This window comes from Geotrypetes seraphini, chromosome 8, assembly GCF_902459505.1.
Source record: "Geotrypetes seraphini chromosome 8, aGeoSer1.1, whole genome shotgun sequence".
NCBI classification, from domain to species: Eukaryota; Metazoa; Chordata; class Amphibia; order Gymnophiona; family Dermophiidae; genus Geotrypetes; species Geotrypetes seraphini.
The window spans coordinates 184631826-184659099 of record NC_047091.1 but is presented as its reverse complement, the minus strand read 5'-3'; the positions used below and the strand labels follow the sequence as shown (position 1 = coordinate 184659099).

General features: G+C 42.8%; 1 protein-coding gene across 4 annotated transcripts in view; it reads left to right on the top strand.

Moving 5' to 3' along the window:
• The first annotated feature begins 403 nt into the window (after nucleotides 1-403).
• Nucleotides 404-27274, top strand: part of TBX5 (T-box transcription factor 5) — a 74228-nt gene continuing 47357 nt past the window's right edge. Inside the window, exons 1-4 of one of the 4 annotated variants that reach the window (XM_033956029.1) lie at nucleotides 404-676; nucleotides 6481-6654; nucleotides 7824-7918; nucleotides 14424-14543. In XM_033956029.1, coding sequence (XP_033811920.1) covers nucleotides 6508-6654; nucleotides 7824-7918; nucleotides 14424-14543 — 362 coding nt within the window. In that variant the 5' untranslated portion in view covers nucleotides 404-676; nucleotides 6481-6507. The other 3 variants (XM_033956028.1, XM_033956030.1, XM_033956031.1) reach the window with 3 other exon arrangements.

The following is a 27274-nucleotide window of genomic DNA, read 5'->3' as shown; positions in this document are numbered from 1 at the left end:
TACTCTGGAACCAGCCAGGTTATCAATGTACTATATATAGCAATCTGCTCTTGCTTTGGAGGTGTCAGAGCATTTTTTTTTGACAAGGTTTCCTGCTAAGAATAAATACACTTCTCAACTGCAAAAAAAAAAAAAAAAAAAAAAGCGGGCATGGTTAAATCCCAGAGCTCAAACTAATCAGGAGAGCTTGGCCTTTCTTCCCTTTGTAATTCATGGCACGGAGTCCGCCATCCTTAATAAATAGGTTATGGAAGCATTTGGTTTTGCAGCTCTCTGTATAATTTGCAGTGGGTGCTCAAGGACTTCTTGCAAACCAGGTCATAATCTAAGTGGCAGATCTTACAAAGAAAAGAGTCAACTTAACCCAGTTCCATCAGTGGCTCAGCCAAGCGTGACAGGGAGTCAGTTGCGTGACTCGTGACGTCTCTCAGTCTTATAGGTGCAGGACTGGGTGAGATAACAGATATCGTCCCAGGACGCTCTTTATTATATTGGAGTATAGTTGATAATAAACAGGAATATTTCATTTCTCCTGGTTCGCAGTCTCTTTCTGGACGAAGATCGCTCTGTTCTGATAGTTTCATCGAAAAGATTTTGTTTTCCTGGGTGCGTTTTCCTTCCTATCTTGAGGCTCATTGGGAGAAGAGAGAGGATTTTTTGTTTTGGTTTTTTTTGGGTAAGTGGCATCATTACTTGTGTTTCCATAATCTATTTCTATATAATTTCCTGCAGCTGGTGTTGGATATTTATAGAGAAGCCATAGAACTATTTATTTTTCCATTAATAAAACATTTTCTTTGAGCAGCTTCAAACAAATTTGGGTTTTGTTTAGATTATAGTTGTAAATATTCAATAATCTGAGAACTGACCACAGGAGAAGACTTCGAAGGGTTTTTAAAAATCAGAATACAAAATGCTGAAGTCTGGGGTGGAGGGGTGGGGGAATAGTTGCTTGTTTTTGCAGTTTCTTGTGGAAATTTAATTTTAGGGTTTTTGCTAGGTGTAGGAGGGGCCGCTGAAAAGTTCTGCCCCGCCAAGACTGATGTGAAGCCATGAAACTTACAAGTTCTTCCACACTTTTCTTGACACTTTTCGTTTCAACGCTATGAAATGAAACGAAACGGTGACAAGAAAAGTGTGGAATAACTTGTAAATTTCACGGCTTCTCGTCATTCTCTTCTTGGTTGGGCTGAGAGAACTTTTCAGCGGTCCCTCGTACAAGAAAATAGTGATGACAAAACCCAACTTTCTGAAAAGAAACCATAGAAATTTTGGAATGCTGTTTGTGTTTTTCTTGGATCAATTATTTCTAGAATTGTGGTTCCTTCCCCCCAGACGGTATTATTTCTTCAATGGGAAAGGATTTTTAAGAAAGGGGTTAGGGAATTATTTCGTAAATCCTTTATTATAGATGAAAAATGTATTTTACCACATTGGTTGGAAGAAAGTCCACCCTGATTTTGGCATTGGAGGGCAGCGTTTCATGCTCTTATGATTATGGAAGCTAGGGCGACCCCCCCCCCCCCATCTTATAAAAACCAGAGTCAATTTGGGATGACCTGGGAACCTTCTATACAGCAATTATCAGCCAGAGGAGGCAGTTTTGGAGTGAACTCATTACATTTGTAATCAGAAAGTGAAGCACTATTTATTAGTAATATTTGGGAATGGGGGGATGGGAAGGGGGGCGGGAGTGTTGGGAGGTACTTTATTGTGTCTGTATTGTGGTGATAATTGATTGTTGATTTCTTAGAATTTATATATCTACAATGTATTAACTGAGTTGAGATGATATTCTTTGTAAGATTTTTGTTATGTATATTTTATTTTTAAATCTCAATAAAAATTACTGAACATTAAAAAACCATAGATTAATTAGAGAGGGGTCAATACTTGTAAATTACATATTTCATGCAGCTCCTGTCACTGAGAGGGAGACTTTTATGTCTGAAAGTGTTCAAATCCAAAGGAATTGATCTCAGAAATTCAGATTTAGATCTACTCATGTGTTCAAATAACACCGGACTCTTTTACAAACTACAGAAATAAATTGTGTGAGAAAACAACAAAAAAACCCCCAAAACCACAACCATGCTTTCTGAACAGATTGCCCAGTAGTTAGGATAAAAAAATTGTCATAGTCATTCAGAAACCTGACGGGTATCAACTTTATATATTGATCAGCCCAGAAAGCATCTAACTTGAGTCTAGCTTTTTTTAAAATTTTTTTTATTATTTCAACCTTTTTACACTTTTTATTCCAAACAAGTGAATTGATATTTGAGCAGGTGAGTCGAACTAAAAAGACGGAGTAGCCAAACAGTTGATAATGAAAAATTGGAAAAGTTGGGATAACTTAAATTATAGGGTTGTTGTTGTTTTTTTTTTTTTTTTGGGGGGGGAGGTCTTTATGTCAGATTTATAAGTTTGAAAACATTCATTCTGAGAAGAGCAAATTCAAGGAAATTTGGGGCCCGTTAACAAAATATTGTAAATCATGAGCTATGAATATTATCTCCCTTTGATTCTATGTTTCTATGAAAGGTTTTTATGCACATCCAGGGGGGGAGGGGGGAGGGATTAATAGTTGTGTATTATGAGTTGGAATAGAGTGCATTTTGTTCCATTACTTAGGGCTCCTTTTACGAACACGCACCTTTCTAGCGCACGCTAACCCCCGCGCTAGCCGAAAAACTACAGCCTGCTCAAGCTATTGCGCGCATTAAATCGCTAACGCGGCTCCGTAAAAGGAGCCCTATGTATTTGATTTAAAAACGAATAAAGAATAAAAAAAAAAAAATAGAAAGATTTCCAACTACTTTCCTTGCAAAAAAAAAAAAAAAGCAAGGGGTCGGGAGAAGGGATGATCGAAACCATGGCGTTTATTCTGAGCCTTATCAAAAATACAACCCCCCCCCTCCCCAAAACCTGGTTCTTTTCAGACAGTCGGATGAGACGGCCGAGCTGTTTACCCTGCTCTGACCTCTTCAACTTTACCCTCCAAATAATACATTTCAGCAAAAGAAGAAAGAGAGAGAGAGAAGGGAGGAGAGCAATCAAGATGAAAACAGCGCAGTCTTCAATGACGGCTTGATTATTTGAATATCGCTGGGCTGTCGGGCATTTGTATATAGAGGATTCATGAGAACATTCCAGCGGCCAAATCTTTGATCTTTTCCTTCACGAGTTGGTGGCCACAAAATGCCACTTTTAGGAAATTCCGTGGCTTCTCTTCACCGTTACTAACCCACCGACAGAGGAAGAAGAAACTGGTTTGCAAGAGTTTAGATTGCAGAAAAGAAGGGGGCGACCTCTGCTAAGGAGAATTTGGGGGCGGGGGGTCCTGCCTGTGATATTCTTTTAGTGAATGACAAGGAGGGGAGATTTTGGAAATAGATGGATGGGGGGAGGAAGGGGGAGAGGAGAAGAAATGGCAAGACCAGAGGACGTGGGAAGACGGAGGACGAGTGAGATATGCAGAGAAGAAAGAAAGAAGCAGGATTTTAAACGGAGAAGTGGGGGGATGAGAGGGGGAGAGGTGGAAAAGGGAACGTGTAATGAGAGAGAGCAGGGAGAGCTCTGGTTGGGCAGTCTCTTTTCACAGCCCAGATTCCCTCACGTCATTCCTCTCAGCTTTCAGCTCTGTTTGCTCCCACCACATCCCACTCACGCTGCCCTCCAGAGAGGGAGAGGAGAGACACTCCGAAAAAGGCGTAGAGGGAAGGTGGGAGTGGGGTGGGAGGGTGGCATTGAAAGCTCCAGAGCTCACACAAGTCATCCTTGCTGGGTCCCAAGCCGGGACGGGGGAACCTGGAAATCAGGGTTTAAAATTTTTTTATTATTTTTTTTGCTATATGCATGTTATTTTTTTTTTTTTTTATCTCGGTCTGGCAACCTGGAAGTATTTGCAGAGGGAGAAAGAGGGAAGACAGAAAAAGAGGTGGGATACATTCTCCTCCCTCAAATCACAATTGCTGGGGTGAAGGAAAAGAAAGCAAGAAGCCGACTTTGCGGGATCCTTTTTTTGCCTGGAACCGACAAGGAGATGCGCTGATCTGGACTGCGGTCGTCTGGCCCTGTATACCGGTCCTCTGCGGGTCTGGCCCGGGTCAATGCTTTTCTCCCGGCTTTGCTGATGGAGCTCGAGGCCTAGTGGACCCACCAGACCAGGGGATCAACTCGCTGCAGTCTTCAGGTATTCTCCGAAAAATCCGGTGCCTTTGCCTCGAGACAAGCCCTCCGGGGAAACGAAAGAAGCAGCTGCAAAGATCGCCATTTCGGGATTCGGCTTCGGTTTCGGCCTGCTTGAAAGCCAAGAAAACACAAGCGGGGTGCTGAAAAGTTCTCAGCCCAACCTAGAAGAGAATGATGTGGATGGGGTTCAACCAGTGATCTGAAACAATGCCCCCCCCCCTCAAAAAAACCCAAAAACACACACACAAAAAAAACAAAACAGAGAATTTCGTTTCTGTAAATTGACACAACGACATAGAGAACACAGTGGCAAAAAAACAAGGCTCAGAATTGAGGAAGTTGGTCGTCTGGGCTGAGACCTTTCAGCAGCCCTCAGATCTGAGACTTTTGCTTCTCTGAATAAAATCAATTCTTTAAGATGCATCAATGCCTATATTCCAGTGTTTTCAAGTGATTTTAGCACAAACACAAGGGACTCCTGTTTTATGAGATGAATTATCTAAGCATGAAAAATATTTTACATGCTAAAATAATCAAGTACTGAGAAATACTTTTTTAAAAGTTGCATTTCAGATCTATTGATCATCAGTTACAGATGCCTTTTAAAACTGTCCTCACCTTACTGAGGCAACAAGCAAAATCATGCAACTCCCAAGGAAAAGTGTGGAATAACTTGTAAATTTCAGGACTTCTCCTCATTCTCTTCTTGGTTGGGCTGAGAGAACTTTTCAGCGGCCCCTTGTACAAGAAAATAACGTGGAGCCGTGAAATTTACAAATTATCCCACACTTTTCGGTATTTTCTTAGGCTAAATCACGCTGTTTCGCTCATTGTTATGTCTGTGCTAAAATCACTGGATGATTCAGTCTGGCTGCACTTCCTCTAATTAAGACAAGATACAGAGGCTCCTCTAGGAAAACTTTGAACCTGCTGGAAAACCAGGATTATTGAGAGGTGCCTCTGATTTTACGTTTAATTCAATGTTGATACTTTTGCTTGCAACCCGATGGATTTTCCTATTTATTCCCATTTTTAATATTTATCTAGCTTTCCATTATACATCCTATAAAGTCAGATCCTTACGAATAATATTTTGATCATTTTTGCATTTTTAACTCTTGTAAGAAAGAATTTCTCACCGTGTACCCGGTACTTATCTTTTTTTCATAAACTTGAGCCATAGTTTAAATTATAGAAGGCAATCTTAAAAATATAATTATCAGGCAAGTCTTAAAGTTTTCAATACATGCACTTATTCCTTATTATAAATATATTACTTGTTGATATCCTTGAATAAGAGAATTGTTACATGCATGCATGATATGTAGCAATATATGTAATAAGTATATGCAATATGAAATATATAGGTAGATATATCGATAGGTAATATTTATATAGATACAGAAAATATGTTCTTCATTTCGCAGTAAACAGAATTTTTTTTCTTTTAATGGTAGAGATTCAGAAATGATTCTGAAAATAATTTTCCAGCTTTATAATTTTTCTTTCCTTTCCTTTTTAATGCTTGATGACCTAAATTTGGGCTAAGTGCGTCAATTACTGCTACCACTAATTATTTCTAGAGCGCTACCAGACGCACGCAGCGCTGTACAGAGGCACAAAGAGTAAGAAAACGGTCCCTGCTCGAAAGAGCTTACAATCTAAACAGGCAAGACAGACAAACGAGATGTCATGGATACAATTAAGGGGAACTAAGAATTTCATCCTGCTCTTCTGTGGTCAGTTAAGGACTTTAGATTCGCAGTGATACATTAGGCCACAAAATCTGGTAGTCCCAGAAGGCGTCTATTTTGTTAATATTTCAGCCAGGTAATTTTCTAAAACAATGTAAGTGCATTGTCAACTGTAAAAAAAAAACCGAGAAGTCGAGGTCTGTGGGAGAAAGGAGTCTGGGAACAGGACAGACGAAAACAGCAGTAGGTCTTAGTTTCAACTTAACCTATCCAGAAATAATGAAATCTTATCTTTATTGGCCTTTTCAGGCGTCCAGACTATGCCCACTGCTGGAGTCAGCCCTGGGACGTGTTATGTTTTGTATGCCGGACACCCCTTCACTCCCCCTGACAAAATTGAATCTGTGTCATTTACAGCATTACACCTAATAAGCAAAGTTAGGCAAGGCTTCCTCACACCGCGTTTTAGCTTGATTATCGTGTCTTGGATCCCCCTCAGAGTTTTGAATTTAATGTTGCTTGGAACTAGTAGCGAGTCTAATGTGATTTTTTAAATTAAATATAATAATAATAAAAATCCTTGTTTTTCCAGTGGAAGACTCAGCTGAGGGCGCAGAAGATGGCGGCCGCCGAAGAAGATTTTGGCCTGCCAGATACTCCGACTGATTCTGAATGTAAAGAGCAGCAATCGGACAGCAAGCCGGACCTTCAGCTGGGGACAAGCAGTAAAGCTCCTTCCTCGCCCCAGGCAGCTTTCACGCAGCAGGTAGGACTGATTGGCGCAAAAAGACCACCTGCTCACTTCCCTCTTTCCTTTTCTTAGGTAGTATTAAGGTTTCGGAGGGATTCAATCCTTTTAGACTGGCAGAACCATGTCAATGAAGCCAGGTAGTGTAACTTATTTTTTTGTTTTGTTTTTTTAATTTTTATTTATCACAGTTCAGATTGTTAGCATTGCCACCGTCCCCCCCCCCCTTTTTCCATATTCCAGTATTGTCTTCCAAATTATCTCAACCGCTTCACTTTTGGGCTGCCGCAGGATGCCCTGTCTCTCATTACTAGAAGGAAGGAGGGATTCAGCACTGTCATATTTACTTACAATCATTCAAGTAAGATAAGACAAGGCAACTCTTGTTTGTACACAAAACTGTATCACCTCTAACCGAGTGCAATTAAAAAATAGAAAAGAAACCGTTAAAGCCTACAACTCCCCCCCCCCCAAAAAAAAACACCAACCAAAAAATGGAAGAGAGCTCAGAAAGCATAGCCATCACTAATGTTTTTACCGCTCTTAGGGCTCCTTTTACTAAGCTGTGGTAGTGTTTTTAGTGCACGTTAACCCCCGCGCTACGCGGAAAAACTAACATCAGCTCTATGGAGGCGTTAGCGTCTAGCGTGCGCTAAAACCGCTAGCGCAGCTTAGTAAAAGGAGCCCTAAAATGAATATTTATCCTTTACTGTTTTTAAAAAAAAAATAAAGATTTTAAAATGTACAATTTAAAACCTAAAGAAATAGGAAATAGGGCCAGTGTTTTCCAACACATTTTTTCAAAAAAAATCTCTAGAATTGGCTTTATATTAAGCATATGAAGTTTTGTAGCTGAATTAACAAAGATCACAGGCAAACAAAAGCATTTCTTAAAATTTCATTCTTTGCAAATGAATTTTTAAAGACTTGTTTAACCTTGATCAGATACATTTGATTATTCTTTCATTTTTAAAAAATTAATAATTCAGTGAGAATTTTATTTGAATGAATGCGACATGTATTTTTGGTGCGCGGCTAACGCTGCAATATTGCGTTCACATTTCAATTACCTGCTCTCAAAATAGTGGAAATTACATCACGCAACCATTTATGATTTTTTTATTTTTTTTTTTTAAACCACACAAATGTTTTCACGTGTGATCATGAAACGTTTTGCTGTTCTTCAGGGGATGGAAGGCATTAAAGTGTTTTTGCACGAGCGAGAGTTGTGGTTGAAGTTTCACGAAGTGGGGACCGAGATGATTATAACCAAAGCTGGGAGGTAAGGATCAAAGCAAATTTTCAGCTAATCGATTTTAAGAGGGTGAAATTGAGTTAATGGTGAGCTTATTACTGGGAAATCGGAACTCTCCGTTGCTCCTTCGTTTGAATCTATTTGATTGCCATGAAAAATGTTTTCATTCATAAAATCATTTTTTGTTTCTCAATTTGAGAAACTAAAATATTTAGCAATGAGTTTGTATACATTGTTATGTTTGTCTGTCTGTTTATACATGTGTGTGGTATCTGCTGTCTGTCTGTCTATCTAATGTGGGTTGTCTATCTATGTCTAAGTGAATATATTTATCCATCAATCTGTCTATATTTCTGTCTGTCTATCATACCTATTGATGTGTATGTGGGTCTGTTTATATGTCTGTCTGTCTATATACAGTATGTGTGTGTGTTTGTCTGTGTGTATGTGAGTTTGTGTAACTGTGTGGGTTTGTCCATCTGTCTGGCTGTGCCTATCCATCTATGAGGGTTTGCTGAAAAGTTCCCAGCCCAATTTTAGTCCAGCGATCTCCCACTTTTTTTTTTTTGTTGTTGTGTATTTTTCCAACAGAACCAAAAAAAAAAAAAGTGGGAAAATCACCGGACTAAGTGTGTAGCCCTCGATGGAGACTTCCCCAACTTTGTTGGTTGGGCTGAGAACTTAAACCGTTATGGAAAGGCTCCCGATTAGTTTGGATGGTTGTTTCCCTTTGCAGCCAATTAGAAAACACAATTTTCAGAAATGAAAGGTGTCCAGATGTTAACTCCAGGCCTTTTTACTAGTTTCTCCCACGCCCAGGGCTCATGAATCCCAATTTCTTTCTATTGGAAGGTTCCTAAAACCTCTGGGTTTCAGTCGTTTGGGTTTTGGCCAGGTACTAGAGATCTGCATTTGGCCACCGTGAGAACGAGCTACTGGGCTTGATGGACCATTGCTCTGACCCAGTAAGCCTATACTTATGTTCTTATGTTAGGGGGGTCTTAGTAAAAGGCGTGCTAGCCACTACCGCCTCCTTTTAAGCTAAACACGCTCGCGCACCTTAATAAAAGACCCCCCTTAATTAGTTCAAAAAAAGATTGTGGTTTTGTTTTGAAACTTGTTTTTTTTCCATTTTGGTCATTTTGTAATACCAAATATCGGTTCTATATGCAGTCACGCCAATATAATTATCATAATTGTATTACATATCTTTTTTAATTATTTATTCATTTTTAAAAATCAAATACATAGTGCAAACACACGTAATATAGCATACAGCACTCTATACCAATGCATAATATACACCTCCTGGATAGGTCTAACAAATTTCCATGAATCAAAGGGAAATAACGCTAATATTTCACATTCATATAATAATAATAATAATAATAATAATAACTTTATTTTTCTATACCGCCATAGTCAGGCGACTTCTAGGCGGTTTACATTATAAGAAGGCTGGACATTCAGCGAATAGCAAAAATCTTAATACAATACAATATCATAGATCCACTTACAATACAATACAGTGAGTCTAAATACAATAACATATAACATATAATATCTTACAATATTTTGTTAACGGGCCCCAAATTTCCTTCAATTTGCTATGGTGTCCCCTCCGTAAAGAATTCATGTTTTCAAACTTATAAATCTGACACAAGGATTCCCACCAAAAACTGTCATTTAAGTTTTCCCAATTTTTCCTTATCAGCTGCTGTCATGATAATCATAATAATAATTTTATTTTCATACACCGCCATACCCAGGGAGTTCTAGGCGGTTCACAGCAGTTACATTCAATACAAACAATGCAACAAAAAATAACAAAGTTATTAATAACAAAGATAACAAAAAATGAACATGGCAGTTATAAAAGTTAACCTGCTGGTTATATGTCTACAATTTGATGATGAGGAGCAATTTATTCTGGTTTGCATTCATTGGTTTCGTAGGGAATAACATCGTTGCAAACAATATTACATCATATGATAGCGATAGCGGAACGTCCAATATCGTAATCATTTGACCCTCAAATGGAATGTCCCTAGATCAAGATGGCAGTGCCAGCATCTATTAGATTTAGCACTGTCCGACCTTTGCAACCTAACCGGAGTCCGAAAAGATCTATGTAACAAAAAAAAAACCAAGTTTCTTTCGTAGATGCCGATGTTGTATACCTTATTTATCTTTACAGTAATAAATTAATCCCCGTTTACAAAGCTTTGGGGTTTTGCCGTGTGGCAGCTGCTAGCGTGACGTTTTAAAGCAGGGGTGTCCAACCTGCGGCCCAAGGGCCCCATGCGGCTCCATGAAGTATTTTGTGCGGCCCCGGTCGAGGGCGGTGCAGTGTTTTCCTCTGCTGCCCTCGGGTGTTTACCGTCTTGCCGGATCCCTCCTCTGTCTTGCTGCAGTGTTTGCGCATTTGTGTGGTCCCAGCAACATTTTTTTCGGCCTGTGCGGCCCAGGACACCCCTGTTTTAAAGGAAATCATATTTTTAAACTACATGTTATTGTAAAATTTCTAATTTTTGGGGGTTGGATAGTAAACGTATTAATTGTTAACGTTCAGTTACAATGATTGTTTAAGGGGTAAAGTGGGGTAGTGCATTTTATGTGAGGGGCTGAAAGAGCCTGTAATGGTCCCCTCATTCCTTCCTCGTTAAAGAACGATGGTCAAAGGAAAGCCATTAAAAATAAAGAATTAATTTAAAGGGAGCAAGGGTCTGTTTTCTCACTCTAACTGCTTGGTAGAGAGTGCAAACTTCTGTTTCCCATTGATCAAAAACCTCATGGAGAGAGATCTATAGATGAATAGCCAATTTGAGCTGAAATGGCCACACGATATAAACCTCCACAGTAATTATACAGAGGCATCGCTACAGCTGATCTGTTGGTCTTCAATTTTGCACTGGTCTGTTTTGGGATGATCAGTTGAATTGGATGTCACCTAATTGTGTTGAAGACAGGTTCACAGTCTTTCCTTCCTCACTCCACCACTTCTCTGCATCCCTTAGAACAGGGGTAGGCAATTCCGGTCCTCGAGAGCCGGAGCCAGGTCAGGTTTTCAGCATCTCCACAATAAATACGCACGAGATAGATTTGCATCTCAAGGAGGCAGTGCATGCAAATCCATCTCATACATATTCATGGTGGAGATCCTGAAAACCTGACCTGGCTCCGGCTCTCGAGGACCGGAATAGCCTACCCCTGCCTTAGAAGTTTCCTTAAAATAAAGGCGATGTTTTCAAGAGAAACATCTGTAAGGATAACCATATTTGTTCAAAGAAGGACTAGAACAGACATTGGCAACTCTGGTCCTCGAGGGCCGGAATCCAATCGGTTTTTCAGGATTCCCCCAATGAATATTTGCAAATAGATCTCATGCATATTCATTGGGGAAATCCTGAAAACCCGATTGGATTCCGGCCCTCGAGGTCTGGAGTTGCCCATGTCTGGATTAGAAACAGTGGCATTGTAAGGGAAGGGGGCAGTCTGCCCCGGGCGCTGTCTTGCTCAGGGCACCAGCACCTCTCTTCCTCTCTGCCCCCCCCCCCGCCCACTCCTCCCCCTTTCCTTCCCCGTACCATTTTTTTAACTTCAGCACAAGCAGCCGCCAACTTAGTGCCGCGTCAGCTTCGGTGCTCTCTCTGACATCACTTCCAGGACCCGCGCCAGAGAGAGCGCTGACGCTGACACGGGCACTAAGTTGGCGGCTGCTCGTGCTGAAGTTAAAAAGGTACGGGGAAGGGGTACGCACATGCGGTAGGGGAGGGGGGAGGAGCGTAAGTTAGCCCAGAGATTTTCCACTTTTTTTCCGTTCCGTCGGAAACATACAGAACGAAAATAGTGGAGAATTGCTGGACTAACCCCCTCTTTTACTAATCGAATGAGCGCATGCTAAACGCTAACACGTCCATAGACTAACATGCACGCGTTAGCGTTTAACAAGAGCCAATTCAATTTGCACGCGCCAAATCGGTTAACGCACCTTAGTAAAAGGACCTGTAAGTGTATTGCCCTCGATGGAGGCTGCCTCAACTTTGGGCTGAATTTGCCCTGCCTTGAGGTACAGTAGAGAAAGTCTTTCCATTCCGTAAGAACACACAGGAGACAAATAATGGCGTGGACTCCGCTTCTCCTATCTCGGTCTATAAGATGCGCTGGCCTCTGCCATTTTTTGACCCATTCTAACCCAGCTTCCTCTTTTATAGTCTGTTAATAGGGATGCCCATTTATTTCATGTTTTTTGATAGGAGAAAATATTATTTTGTTTTTTTTACGGTGTTATTAATAGTGTATACTCTTCTGAAAGATGCACTTTTTGCAAAGAGTAAGCGCTACTCATAAAGATTGTGTACATTTTCCCATGATTAAAAAAAAAAATGCCAACGTCTCCCTCTGAAACCCTCCCCCTCCCCAAATATTCTTATTATTCATTCATTCAGTTTTCTATACCGTTCTCTCAGGGGAGCTCAGAACGGTTTACATGAATTTATTCAGGGACTCAAGCATTATTATACGTATAAACGATTCAGGAAATGACCTTTCTGGCGCTGTGCAACCTAGTTTGTAAAGCAGTGGACACATTTTCCTAAACACAGTCGAGTCCGTAGCTGCAGGATTAGAAAGACAGACCTATTCCTTATTAAAGGGAAAGACTGTCGTACGAGGGGGGGGGGGGAATGTACTTTTTCTTTTTTGGTTTTGTTGCTAGGATTGAAATTGATTCCTCAGTTCATTCTCTAGAACCTAGAGGCTCTTATGTAATAGGCATATAAACAAATACAGTGATACCTTGGAATCCAAACTTAATCCGTTCCAGAACCCCGTTCGAGTTCCAAGACAATTTTTCCCATTGAAAAGAATAGAAACTGGATTAATCCGTTCCTGGGTCCCGCAAACTCAAATTTTAACAGGAAATACACTGGATTTTAAGGTAAAATATGAAATATTCCAAAGCAGCATTCGGATTCCGGGGCAAAATTTACTACAAAAAAAAGGTTCGGATTCCAAAACGTTCGAGTTCTGGGGCGTTCGGATTCTGAGGTACCACTGGATTAGAAGGAGTGAAGTGCACATGTCCATTATAACTTCCTGGGTACCTGACCCAACCTCTTGAACTGAATAGGTAGAGGCAGAATAGAAAACCTGATTAACTTAATATAAGAAGACAATATTTTATTTATTTACGCATTTATACATTCAGGTACTCAAGCATTTTTCTCTGTCTGTCCTGCTGGGCTCACATTCTTTCTAATGTACCTGGGGCAATGGGGGAGTAAGGGCTCCTTTTACAAAGGTGCACTAGTCGCCACCGCCTCCTTTTAAGCAGACGGTAATTTTTCAGCTCGCGCGTGCTAAAAACGCTAGCGCACCTGTGTAGAAGGAGCCCTAAGTGACTTGCCCAGGGTCACGAGGAGCAGCGTGGGATTTGAACCAGTAACCTCAGGGTGCTGAGGCGGTAGCTGTAACTCTTGTGCCACACACTCCCACAGATCTCATGAAGGTCTAAGCCCCAGGGCAGGGGTAGGCAATTCCGGTCCTCGAGAGCCGGAGCCAGGCCAGGTTTTCAGGATAGCCACAATCAATATGCATGAGATAGATTTGCATCTCAAGGAGGCCGTGCAGGCAAATCCATCTCGTACATATTCATGGTGGAGATCCTGAAAACCTGACCTGGCTCCGGCTCTCGAGGACCGGAATTGCCTACCCCTGGCCTAGTCAAGTCAGGATTTCCACAATGAATATGCATGAGATTTATTTGGATACAATGGAGGCAATGCATGCAAATAATCTCATGCATATTCATTGGAGAAATCCTGAAAATGCAACTAGATCAGGGGTAGGCAATTCCGGTCCTCGAGAGCCGGAGCCAGGTCAGGTTTTCAGGATCTCCACAATAAATATGAATCAGATAGATTTGCATCTCAAGGAGGCCGTGCAGGCAAATCCATCTCGTACATATTCATGGTGGAGATCCTGAAAACCTGACCTGGCTCCGGCTCTCGAGGACCGGATTTGCCTACCCCTGCCCAAGGGTAATCCCTTATTAGGTATATATTTTCTTTCATCAGTTTGTTTGTTTTTTTCACGCATGATTTTCTGCATAACGCAGCAAGGATGATTTTGCAATAACGGGAAGAGATTAATCGTAGAATTCTCATCCAGCTCCTTCATCACGTACAAATGCTGCCCTTCATAAAACATACGATGGTGTTCTCTGTGCATGTGGAAAGCATTTCTTTTGAGATAGGTCCTGATGCATTGTCTGTTGTTAAAATATTTTGAAGCCTTACGCTTAACTATAATTCTTTGTAATTCATCGTACCTTGTGAACTGCTATCTGTGTTTATATACGGGGAATAAAAAGTGCCCTGAAGTGTCTCCTACCAATATAAAACTATATTTGGGGAATTCCCTTCCATGCACGGAAGAACGCTTTCAGGAAAATGTTTCTCGTCATCTCTTTAACCCGCACGCTGCTTCGTGGTGACCAGAACACTCTCTGTTTTCTTTGTTTTCATCTTAGGCGTATGTTTCCCAGTTACAAAGTGAAGGTTACTGGACTGAATCCAAAGACTAAGTACATACTGCTGATGGATATTGTACCAGCTGATGATCACAGATACAAGTTTGCCGATAATAAATGGTATGTCTCCTGGCTTCTGCAGAGCTGAACGGGAAATGCACTTACATTTCTGGAGAGCTTTAGCAGAGCTAAAAAAATGATTAGACATAGTGAAAAATGCATCCTTGGCCCGACTGGTTCTCCTTTTCTATCTAATAATGTAAGAAATGTGTGCACTGGACTGGAGGGTGGGGGTGGGGGGGGGGAGACAAGAAGAAAGGGAGGTGGCAACCGGTGCTTTTCATGGTAGCTTAACATCAGCAAAGGGACAGGGGAGATGTAATGCAGACATTTAAATACTCGAGAGGTATTATTAAACGAGTAAATGTCTTCGGACAGTAGAACTGGAGGTCATAAAAAGCTTAGTTACAGTTATTTGATTTCGATATATCGCCATTACTGACAAAAAAAAAAAAAATCTGCTCAAAGCGGTTTACAAAATGTAAAAACAGCTGGGGATAATCAAAAAGCAATAAAAACAAACAGGGAATAAACAAAGACAGGTTAACAAAAACTTGACACAAATAGGAAACCAAGAGCAGGGAAGTGTTTTTGTAAAAATTTTTATTCATTTTCAAAAAACTATAACAGTGCATTGTATAAATTGATAAACAAACAGCAAAGCTTAAAAGCATATTCTTCTTATAATTAGCCATAAAGAAACATTTTATCCCACCCACCCTTCCTTAAACAAGTTTAAACACAAAAATATATATATATACTTCCAATTCTTTTCCTCATTATATAGTAATATATTCCTACCCCCCACCCCGGATGTGCATAGAACTTACCAAATTAAAGACAAAATCAATTAACCTGAAGTAATAAAGGATGCCAACGGGCTCCAAACCTGTTGAAATACATTACTATACCCTCACAATTCCGCATTTATTTTCTCATTCCTATATGTGGAGCATAAATTTGCCCGCCAAAAAAGAAAAGTTAAGGCCATCACAATGTTTTAAGGGTGGTCGACTTACGGGTAATATCAGGAAATACTTTTTCGGGGAGACAGTGGCGGATGCCTGGAACACCCTCCTTGGGGAGGTGACGGGAATAAAATCAGGGACTGCATTCAAAAATGCATGGGATGGACACAGAGCACGGCGTTAACGGCACCCCAGAGGGGTAGAAGTTGCAATCGGTGAAAATGGTCCTTTACAGCAGGGATCTCAAAGTCCCTCCTTGAGGGCCGCAATCCAGTCGGGTTTTCAGGATTTCCCCAATGAATATGCATTGAAAGCAGTGCATGCACATAGATCTCATGAAATCCTGAAAACCCGACTGGATTGCGGCCCTCAAGGAGGGACTTTGAGATCCCTGCTTTACAGTATATAGAGGCTTGAAGAAGTGGCTCAGTTGTGCCACGAGTGCTTTAAGGGCAGTCTTGGTTAAGCAAACGGATAAGCGTTTGCCAGAAACTTCTACGTCCCTTCTATAACGTAATTCTGGATAAGAAATCCAGAAGCCAGTAGCTTTCAGATATTGTAATAGTGTGACTCTGAGGGTTCATAGACAGTGGAGCGCAAGACGTCAGCGCGCTGACAATCCAGCGCAGACAATTCGGCGCAAGACAGAAGCGCACAGGGGAAAAAGTAATTTTTAAAGAGCTCTGACGGGGGGTTTGGGGTGGCAACCCCCCCCACTTTATTGGTTAGTGTTCGCGCTGTTGTTGGAGGGGGGTTCGGGGGGTTGGAAACCTCCATTATAGGAAAAACGGAACTTTTTCTGATTTTTTTCGGGAAAAGTTCCGTTTTCTCTATAATGTGTGTGGGGGGGGGGGTTTCACCCCCTACACCCCCCCGCAACGGCAGCGCGAACACTAACCAATAAAGTGGGGGGGTTGCCACCCCAAACCCCCCGTCGGAGCTCTTTAAAAATTATTTTTTCCCCCGCGCGCTTCTGTCTTCCGCTGAATTGTTTGCACTGGATTGTCGGCGCGCTGGCGTCTGGCGCGCGATTATCCCGTCACCAACTCTGAGGCTAGGCCACTCTGTAATTAGGCACAGTATAGGGATGAATTTAATGGTACATAAAACATATGATTAAGGGCTCCTTTTACTAAGGTGCGTTAGGGCCTTAATGCGTGGAATAGCACGCTCTAAATTTCCCCGCGCGCCGGACCTTAACGCCAGCATTGAGCTGGTGTTATTCTAGAAGCGTACCACGTGGTGTGGCGCACGGTAATTTCGTGCGTGCGCTAAAAACGCTAGCGCACCTTAGTAAAAGGAGCCCTAAGTTATTTTGTGACCAAGTCGCTGGGCAGACTATATAGACCAGTGGTCTCAAACTCTCGGCCCGCGGGCCGCATGTCGCTTGCCAGGAACTGTTTTGAGGCCCTCGGTTTTATAAAGAATGATTCTTTATGGAAAACATGTGCCTTAAGTGTCCGGCGGTCGCTGGAACCTCACGCAAGCGCTTTCCTGCGTCTGTACGCGAGTGTGAGGAAAGCAGACGCAGGAAAGCGTGAGGTTACAGCAGTGCAACATTCCAGAACGTAAGGTAACCCTTGGAGGCAGTGCGGCTTGTGCGTGTGTCCGGCGCTGGAGGAGGTGAGAGCTGAAGGCGGTTGCGGACGCGACCGCCGGCCACTTAAGGCACAAGTTTTCCATAAAGAATCATTCGCCTCAAAATAGTTGGTCCAAAATCTTGTCTCTTGCAGTTGATACTTTGATAGTTTTTCACTTTCCGCATGTTGCACTTCTTTCAGCTGTGCATAGCTGGAATTATCAGAAGCTATAACAAGTTTTACCTCATGCAAAGTTGTCATTTCGTTAATAAGACATAAACTTTTATTTTTCATGATGTAATTATTAATCTCCCACAGCCCAAACTCCTTTCGTATCCAGTTATGTCAATGTCTTTGTCTCAATTACCTTCTACCCCTCTCCCCATCTATTTTTAATTTTTATATTTTTAACATTGTAAACCGACCAGATTCATGAGGATGGTCGATATATCAAATTACAAATAAACTTGGAAACTTGGAACTATTTTTTTCTGCAGCCCTCCAAGTACCTAGAAATCCAAAATGTGGCCCTGCAAAGGGTTTGAGTTTGAGACCGCTGATACGGATTGTGTCGTCGTTTACCATGAGAGCAATATTCAAAGTGATTTGATTGCCCAGAAATGGCTCCTGGTCAGTTAAATCACTTGTGTGGATCTAAACGCTGAATATCACAACAGATCACTAACCTGAGACTGACTATTTTGAAGAGCAGTGGTTCCCAACCCTGTCCTGGAGGACCCCACAGTCCAATCGGGTTTTCAGGCTAGCCCTAATGAATATGCATGAGAGAGATTTGCATATAATGGAAGTGACAGGCATACAAATCTGCTCCATGCATATTCATTAGGGCTAGCCTGAAAACCCGATTGGCTTGGGGGGTCCTCCAGGACAGGGTTGGGAACAGTCCGGGGCGAAGTTAGCATTTATATGGTTAAATGCCGATAATCAGCTTTATGGCCCACTAGATTTAGGGCTCCTTTTACAAAGGTGCGCTAGCGTTTTTAATGCACGCGCCGGATTAGCACACGCTACCCGAAAAACTACCACCTGCTTAAGAGGAGGCCGTACCGGCTAGAACATACGGCATTTTAGTGCACGCTATTCCGTGCGTTAAGGCCTTAACGCACCTTTGTAAAAGGAGGCCTTAGTGAGGATGGACAACACATAAATTCCTCCAGCTTTTGACAAAATTTTAAGCGGACTAAACTGTTATGTGATTTCACTATAGGTGGAAGTATTCTGTAACTGGACGGTCTTTGAACCACTGTGAATGTCCTAATTGGTAACCGCTTAGCTGTGGGCGGTCTGGAAATTTTAGAAATAAAATAAGCTGCAGCGAGGTTTTTACCACGGCCCGGAGCACTAAAGGGCAAATTCTTTAAGAAGCGCCCAAAAGTTAAGCGCCTAATTAGGCACTGTTCGGCGCCATTCAAGTAAAATTAGGATCCGTTTAGTGAATCGCGCTGAGCGGAACCTATTTTGGAGGCGCCCAAGAAATAGGCCGGCTCTAGGCACGACTAAAAGTTAGGCGAGCGCTTAAGCACGCTTAAGAGCAGGGATTCCGTAAGAAGGCGCCTAACGCGTAGCCACGCCCACACCTAACATGCATAGCGCCTTTTTTTTTTTTTGAAGGCCGCCTAAATTTTAGAGGCGCCTTGTTGCAGAATTGTGCTTTCTTGATAGGCGCCTACGTTTCAGTCAGTGCCGATTAAAAAGCTTAATTGCGCTTGCTCTTCGATTTAGATAGGCGCCGATCGAGTTGGGCGCCTCCGAAACAGGTGCTGGTTACAGAATTTGGGCCTAAATGCTCCGACGCCGATAGGAATTCTGTGAGCGTCAGAGCCACATCGGAGCATTTAGAAACCAAATCAGACCCCGCAAAAGCCAGTCCGATCTTTCAGCGTTACTTAGACAGTTAAATGCTGACTAAGCTGCGAGAGCGTTTTTAGTTCACGCAGGATTTTAGCGCGTGCTAAACCCGCGGTACGCAGCTAGATCTAACGCCAGCTCAGTGCCGGCGTTCAGGTCTAGCGCGTGCCCTAAAACCGCTATCACGGCTTAGTGGAAGGAGCCCCAAGTTTCAAGTTTTATTCAAATTTGATAAAACGATAATCGTACAATCTAAGCGTTTGACAATTAAAAAAAAAAAAAAAAAAAAAAGGGGGAACGATTAACAAACTTATTAGTGACAAACGACAGGATGGTAGGGAGAAATACAATTGTAAAGGAAAAGAGTACAATTAAGGTTAAAAAGCAGAGGGAAATGGGAGGAATCATCTCAGTTGTTGAATCTAAGCGAAACCAGAGAGAGCCGGCCAACGCCTGGACACGGCCTCGCTTTGAGTATCTGGGAACAACACCAGCGGCAGCTATAAAACACTCCCTAATACCGGCTGAATCTCGACTCCTGTGTTACTCTGTGACTCTGTCGTGGCACAGAGACACATTCTCTCAGCCGTAAGCTTAGTCTTGCGTTTTGTTACAAGTGCCGGTTTAAACCGGGCAAAGGCAGATTCTCCTTTGTAACTTTGTCGAGATCCAGAGGGCAGATCTCGGGGAACAAATCTTGGCACACAGCCCACAAGTTCAGTGTAATTCTACAGAACGATAACGTTAGTAATAGCTTGCAAATTGGATGAACATGGATGACTCCACGCAGCGTCTGGGGTGGTGGCACCCTTCCCCTGCCCTCTCCCTCCCCCCCCCCCCACCATGCATGTCCCCCTTCCACGTCACTGTCGGCTGGCCCTTGATGTCACTTCCTAGGTGTGGGTCCTGCAAGTGATGTCAGAGAGAGTGCCGACGCGGGCAGCAACCTCATGCCAGGGAAGTAAAAATAGGAACGGGGGAAGGCAAGGGGCATGCGTGCGCAGCAAGGAGAGGAGCGGGGGAGAGAGAAAAGGAGGGATACCGCGCCCTTAGAAAGACCTTCGCCCGGGACGGACTGCCCCTTCTGCATCCTCAACCCTATATATCATGCATGTCTGTCCAAGTTAGGCAGGGACCGTCTATAAATGTCAAAATATACAGCGCTGCGTTCGCCTTTTAGCGCTATATAAGTGATTAGTAATCGTAGCAGAGGGGGTGGGGAAGGGGTTAAAAGAGGGGGAGGGGTGACTCCTAACCCCTCTCACCTTGGGTTCTGCATCCTCAACCCTATCTGTCCAAGTTAGACTGTAAGCTCTTCCGAGCAGGGACTGTCTTCTTTGTGACTCCATACAGCACTGCGTACTTCTGCGCTATAGAAATAATTCATGGTCGTACTAGTAGTAGATATGGTGGGATATGAGATTTCAGATAGGAGATAGCATAACATTAAGGTTCCAGTGCTTAGGGGCCCTCGTCCTCTTTCTAATTAAGACAAGGAACAAAGCTGTTTCCAAAACAGATCCAGCACTGCATGCTGTCCGTGGTATATTGGTCAATGATCTTCCTTTATTTTTAAAAAAATTTTCTCCCTGCTTATCATTTGGTAATTAAAAAAAGAAACGGGGGAAGGGGGAATCTTGAGTTTATTTCACACATTTTTCTATAGCTGCTCAAGAAATTCAGAAGAAAACAGAGAATATCCTAACGCCTCTTTATCACTCCACGGCAAAACTGTGTGTGATTCTGGTTGCTGCATCTCAAAGAGATCCAGTGGAACTTACTTTTCATCTATATATTGTAGATAACCATCAAGTTTTTTTCTACTTTTCAGGGTTCTTTCAGAGAGAAAGACATTTCTTTTCTCTTCCTCACATTCACATCACTGGCTTGAGTCCATCCTCCCTACCTTTTTTTTCTAACATAAAAATAAATTTGATTTCTTCAATAATTTTCATTAAAACTACTATTTAATACTGTTTGATACTAAAGGGACTGTGTAATTCATTCATAATATAGACTATTTAAACCTGACAGTTTATTTCGGAGCGGGGAAGTAATTTGAGAGTAGCAAGCAACGGTCCTGGTTCTTAAAGAGCATAAGAACAAAACTAAGTACTTTAAGCTCTATGAGGTTGAAAAGTTTGCAGCACTTTTTGAAATGGCACTTTAAAGCACTAGTGCACTTTTGCACTAGTGCACTTTCTGTCGGTCCAGAGTCTCTGAAATGAGGTTTAAATAGTCTGTATTATGAATGAATTACACAGTCCCTTTAGTATCAAACAGTATTAAATAGTAGTTTTAATGAAAATTATTGAAGAAATCAAATTTATTTTTATGTTAGAAAAAAAAGGTAGGGAGGATGGACTCAAGCCAGTGATGTGAATGTGAGGAAGAGAAAAGAAAGGTCTTTCTCTCTGAAAGAACCCTGAATGGGTGAAAATCTAATACTCAATGTTCTGAGGCTTGTCCCCGTCTATAAACAGAGAAGAAAAGAGAAAAGAGATTATATCCGGTGTCATTTTGGTTTTATTTTGGTGGCTCTAACATATATAGACATATTAAACAAGGTACTCCTTTCGCTACCAGAGGACTTTCTAAATCTTGGGGATATGACATACGACACGAGATCTCTCGACTCTGAAAGGGTCAATGTTTGGCAATCTCTTTATCGATCTTCCAAGTCTGTATCTATGACGCAGTCTTTATATTTCTTGTTGCATAGAGCGCTATGGACTCCGCTGTAGTCACACCAAATTAATTCCAATTTCTCCAAGTTTTGTTGGTCACGTGGTTCACATTCGGGTAACTTAGGGGTCTTTTTATTAAGGTGCGCTAACCGATTTAGCACGCGCTAAAGATTAGCTCACACCAAATGCTAAGATGCCCATAGGAATATAATAGATGTCTTAGCATTTAGCGCATTGCCAGAGGTTGTGGTAAGAGCGGATATGGTTTTAAGAAAGGTTTGGACAAGTTCCTGGAGGAAAAGTCCGTAGTCTGTTTTTGAGAAAGACATGGGGGAAGCCACTGCTTGCCCTGGATCGGTAGCATGGAATGTTGCTACTCTTTGGGATTCTAGAATCTTGTTGCTTTTTGGGATTCCGGAATCTTAGTCTTTGGGATTCTGTATGGAATGTTGCTACTCCTTGGGATTCTAGAATCTTGTTGCTCTTTGGGATTCTGGAATCTTGCTATTCTTTGGGATTCTGTATGGAATGTTGCTACTCTTTGGGATTCTAGAATCTTGTTACTCTCTGGTATTCCAGAATCTTGCTATTCTTTGAGATTCTGCATGGAATGTTGCTACTCTTTGGGATTCTAGAATCTTGTTGCTCTTTGGGATTCCGGAATGTTGCTATTCCTTGGGATTCTGTATGAAGTGTTGCTACTCTTTGGAGTTCTAGAATCTTGTGACTCTCTGGGATTCTGGAATCTTGCTATTCTTTGGGCTTCTTTATGGAATGTTGCAACTCCTTGGCTGTGGCCATGCACTAGTGACCTGGATTGGCCACCATGGGCTACTGGGCTTGATGGACCATTGGTCTGACCCAGTTAGGCTATTCTTATGTTTAGCGCACATTAATAAAGGACCTCTTAAAACACCTTATATATGACGGTTCTTGTGTACACAAGTTTTGGATTGCTGTATGGTCCATTATGAAAGATATTATCTCGACCTCTGAACCTATTTTTTCCAGAGGTTTCAAACTCAATCCCTTTGCAGGACCACATTTTGGATCGGTAGGGACTTGGAGAGCCGCAAAAAAAAAAAAAAAAAAGTTAATGCCTTTTTAAAGAAATGACAATTTTGCATGAGGTAAAACTCTTTATAATTTATAAATCTTTCCTTTATTGTCATTTATAGCTAAAGAGACATATGACCAAGAAACGGTTTTATTTTACTTTTGTGATTATAATAAACATACCGGGGGCCTCAAAATAGGACCTGGCGGGCCGCATGTGGCCCCCGGGCCGCATGTTTGAGACCACTGCGTTAAGCCTAAGCTACCAGACAAGAATTGTGTTTTTTCTAGACGCCTTACTGGTGATAGCCTTAAAAACTATTTGTGCCTCCTGGAAAGACCTCTCACAGGTTAATCACGATAGACGGTGGAACTTATGTGTTTATCATACAGATATGAATGTTGCGCTGCCAAAAGAAACAATTCCTCCTTTTCTTCTTCTTCTTGAGAAATGGTCTGCTTTGAAATCCTTTCCCAAGGAAATGTAATACATTTTTGACATAGGAGGAAAAGAGTTTTGCGGGATTTTCGGTACCTCCGATGCTGAGGTAATCATTGATTTCGGAAAATTAACTCATCTCAAATTTTGTCTCCTTGATAAAATTTTCAAAAGCTTCCGTTTTAAAGTTAATATTTCCACTATCTTTTATGGTGTCAGGTCAAAAGCGCGCCGGGACAAAGGCACGCGCAGACAATTGAGCGCAGCGCGGAGGGGAGCGCCGCACAAAATTACTGTTTTTACGGCTCCGACGGGGGGGGGGCGTAGGGGGGGAACCCCCCCCACTTTACTTAATAGAGATCGCGCCGCGTTGTGGGGGCGTTGTGGGGGGTGTGGGGGGTTGTAACCCCCCACATTTTACTGAAAACGTAACTTTTTCCCTGTTTTTAGGGAAAAAGTTCAGTTTACAGTAAAATGTGGAGGGTTACAACCCCCCAAACCCCCCACAATGCCGGCGCCATCTCTATTAAGTAAACTGGGGGGGCTCCCCAACAAAACCCCCCGTCGGAGCCCCTAAAAACTGTAATTTTCTTCGGCGCATGCCTCCGTCGCGCGCCTTTGTCTTTCGCCGACTTGTCTATGAACCTCTTTTATAAGGAGCTGGTTGTTTGCTCCTAAGATTTCCAATTTCTTTTCTTGATCAATTCATTTTTTTCTCCAGTTTGCCCACTCTTTGTTGTAAAGTCACAGTCTCAGATAATATCCCGACACAATGTGTGGATAAAGTTTGAATTTGAGTTTCCAGGGAAATTTGTAAGGATGAAATCGCGTCCCAAATAGAATTCAAGTCAATTACAGTTGGCTTTTCCAAGGGAGTTAGTGAATAATTAATTTTCAAATCTTTAAGTGCCACCACAGTACCCGTTAATTTACTCGAAGGTAACTCTTTCAGTTCCCCTACCAATTCCTTGACTCCGCTGGGCAGCAACGATGGTACTGAGACAGCAGAAACTCTCCGGACCGCAAGATCTTCATCCTCCTCCTCTTCACAGCTCTCGGAGGGAGCTGCATAACTCCCCTCGCCTCCCGTGTCCTGCAACACAGTTCGGGGGAGGGGCGTGTTTTGCTCTTCCGGCGAGAGAGTAGTTGCCTCGAAAAAGGTGTCGGGGCTCTCTGATATGCCCCCACCTCGCGCCGAGGACTTTCCTCTCGGTTCTTCTTGGAATCCACGTTGGACAAACGCTTCCATTGGACCAGGCATTGGCTGTGGCCCGGGTTCCAAAGAGTGAACCCGGGTCTTGGATTTGCGCTTCACCATAGGAATGGTAAGTAAAAGAAAAAACTGGGCCTGACGGCATTCCGCGTTTATCCCAAGAGCTTCAGGTCGCCATCTTGGTTAAGCTCCTCCTCCCCTGCTTTGAAATCCTACCTGTCATCTAATGATTGACTTGTGTAATAATTCTATGTCCTACGTATGGCTTACTGATTTGTTTTGCGATTTTTTGTCTTCTGATGTATGTTGATTGAAATTTGAATATATAAACGAAGCTTAAAAAAGAAAAAGTTACAGTGGAACTGGAAAAGGTACAGAGAAGGGCGGCCAAAATGATAATGGATGAAAGGCTAAAGAGGTTAGGGCTCTTTAGTTTGCAGAAGAGATGGCTGAGGCGATTAGGATCGAGGTCTGTAAAGTCCTGAATCGAGTGGAATGGGTACAAGTGAATCAATTCTTTATTCTTTCAATAGTTCTTTCTTTGTTTTCTTTTGCTCAAAGTATAGTTAAGTTCTGGAACATTTTTCTGGAACAAGCAGTGAACGCAGTTAATGTAGCTGGGTTTAATAAAGGTTGGGCAAATTCCTGGAGGAAAAGTTCATAATCCGTTATTAAAGTAGACTGGGGAAATCCACTGCTTATCCATGAGGTTAGGTGGCATGGAATCTGGCTATATTTTGGAACTGTACCAGCAGCTGGAAAAACTGTGTGAATTGAAGCTTTTCCCACGAATTGTGACTTGGACTGACCACTGGGCTAGACTGGCTTTTGGTCTAACCTAGTAGGTCGACTCTTCGGTTCTTATGCTTGTTACATTCAGACTTACTAGGTATTTTCCTGTCCCTGGATGGCTCACCTGAGGTAATGAAGGGTTAAGGCCCAAATTCTGTAACCAGCGCCTATTTCAGAGGCGCCCAACTAGACGGGCGCCTATCTAAATTGACTAACAAGCTCAATTAAGCTTTTTAATCCTCACTGATTGAAACGTAGGCGCCTATCAAGAAAGAGCGATTCTGTAACAAGGCGCCTCTAAAAATTTAGGCGGCCTTCAAAAAAAAATGTTAGGCGTGGGCGTGGCTACGCGTTAGGCGCCTTCTTACGCTTAAGCGTGCTTAAGCGCTCAGTTGCCTAACTTTTAGTCGTGCCTAGCGCCGGCCTATTTCTTGGGCGCCTCCAAAATAGGTTCCGCTCAGCGCGATTCACTAAACAGATCCCAATTTTACTTGAATCGCGCTGAACAGGGCCTAAGTAGGCGCCTAACTTTTGGGCGCTTCTTATAGAATTTGCCCTTAAGTGACTTGCTCGGACCATGAGGAACAGCGGTACCCACTACTACTAATCTACCATAATAAAATGCTAAGCGCGCATGCGCACTCGTACCTGCGTGTTCCCTGATCCGTATGTCCTTGGCAGGTAAGAGTATGCATGCGGCTTAGGTTCTGTTCTAACGACCGGCGGCAGGTAACATGCCTCGACTCCCCCCCCCCCGACCCTACCCGGCACAACTGAAACCCCCATTGACCCTCCCAGCCGAAACTCCCACCACGAGACGAATACAAACCTCCTGGCTCCAGCAGCATCCGAGACACAGTAAACACGCTGCTTCGCGTCCTTCTACTGGCCTGATTTCCTCTGCCGCGTCCTTGATGAGAGAGAGACAAAGAAAAAAAAAAAAAAACAGACAGACATCTACTCTAGCACCCGTTAATGTAACGGGCTTAAACACTAGTTATTTATAAAGCGCTACCAGATGCACGCAAGAGACGGTTCCTGCTCCGAGCACGAGAACAGGTTGAGGGGGGCGGGGCTGGGGGAGTGAGGCTGGGGCGGAACAGGGCGTGACTTGGGCAGAATGGGTTGGGGCTAGGTGGGCCTGGGGGGCGGGCCATAGTAAAATCTGGTAACCCTAATTTGAACACCATGAGAGATGGGGCCCGAAGCACTGAGTGAGATTTGAATTAGGTTCCCCTGGCTCCCGGATGTTGCTCTAACCATTCAACAAGATGGGATCTATAGTACTGGTGATGCTTTCGTTGCTCTGCAAACAAACGTCTGCTTACACTCTATGTCGGATGCAATGTGCAGCCCCATTTTAGAGGAAACTGAGAAACTGGAACTGGGACGTCCAGATTAGGGTCTGCTGACATAGATCCTTTTCTAAAATGCACGCAGAAGTGCGTATGTAAGCGCAGGATTCTTTTACAATTGTCAACCTCTACAGTGGGGCCTCTACAGGTGGTTAGGGCTGCAGCCTCCGCACCCTGAGGTTACAGGTTGAAGTCCAGCACTACTCCTTGTGACCTTGGGCAGGTCACTTAACACTCCAGGTACATTAGTCAAATTGTGAGCCCACCAGGAGAAATACTTGAGCTGCTGAATGTAAACCTATAAGTGGTGTATAAATAAATATACATTGGGTTTTTCAGAACCTAGATGTGCATTTATTGGTGTCAGGTCAAAAGCGCGCCGGGACAAAGGCGCGAGCAGACAATTGAGCGCAGCGCGGAGGCGCGCGCTGAAGAAAATTACTGTTTTTAGGGCTCCAACAGGGGCCATAGGGGGAACCCCCCCACTTTACTTAATACAGATCGCGCCGCGTTGTGGGAGCATTGTGGGGGGTTTGGGGGGTTGTAACCCCCCCACATTTTACTGAAAACTTCACTTTTTCCCTGTTTTTAGGGAAAAAGTTAAGTTTACAGTAAAATGTGGGGGGTTACAAACCCCCCACAACGCCGGCGCGATTTGTATTAAGTAAACTGGGGGGTGCTCCCCAACAAAACCCCCCGTCGGAGCCCCTAAAAACAGTAATTTTCTTCGGCGCGCGCCTCCGTCTTGCGCTCAGTTGTCGGCGCGCGCCTTTATCTTCCTCGTTGCTGTCTATGAACCCATTTATTTATAGGACTTGCTTGTGCCTGGATG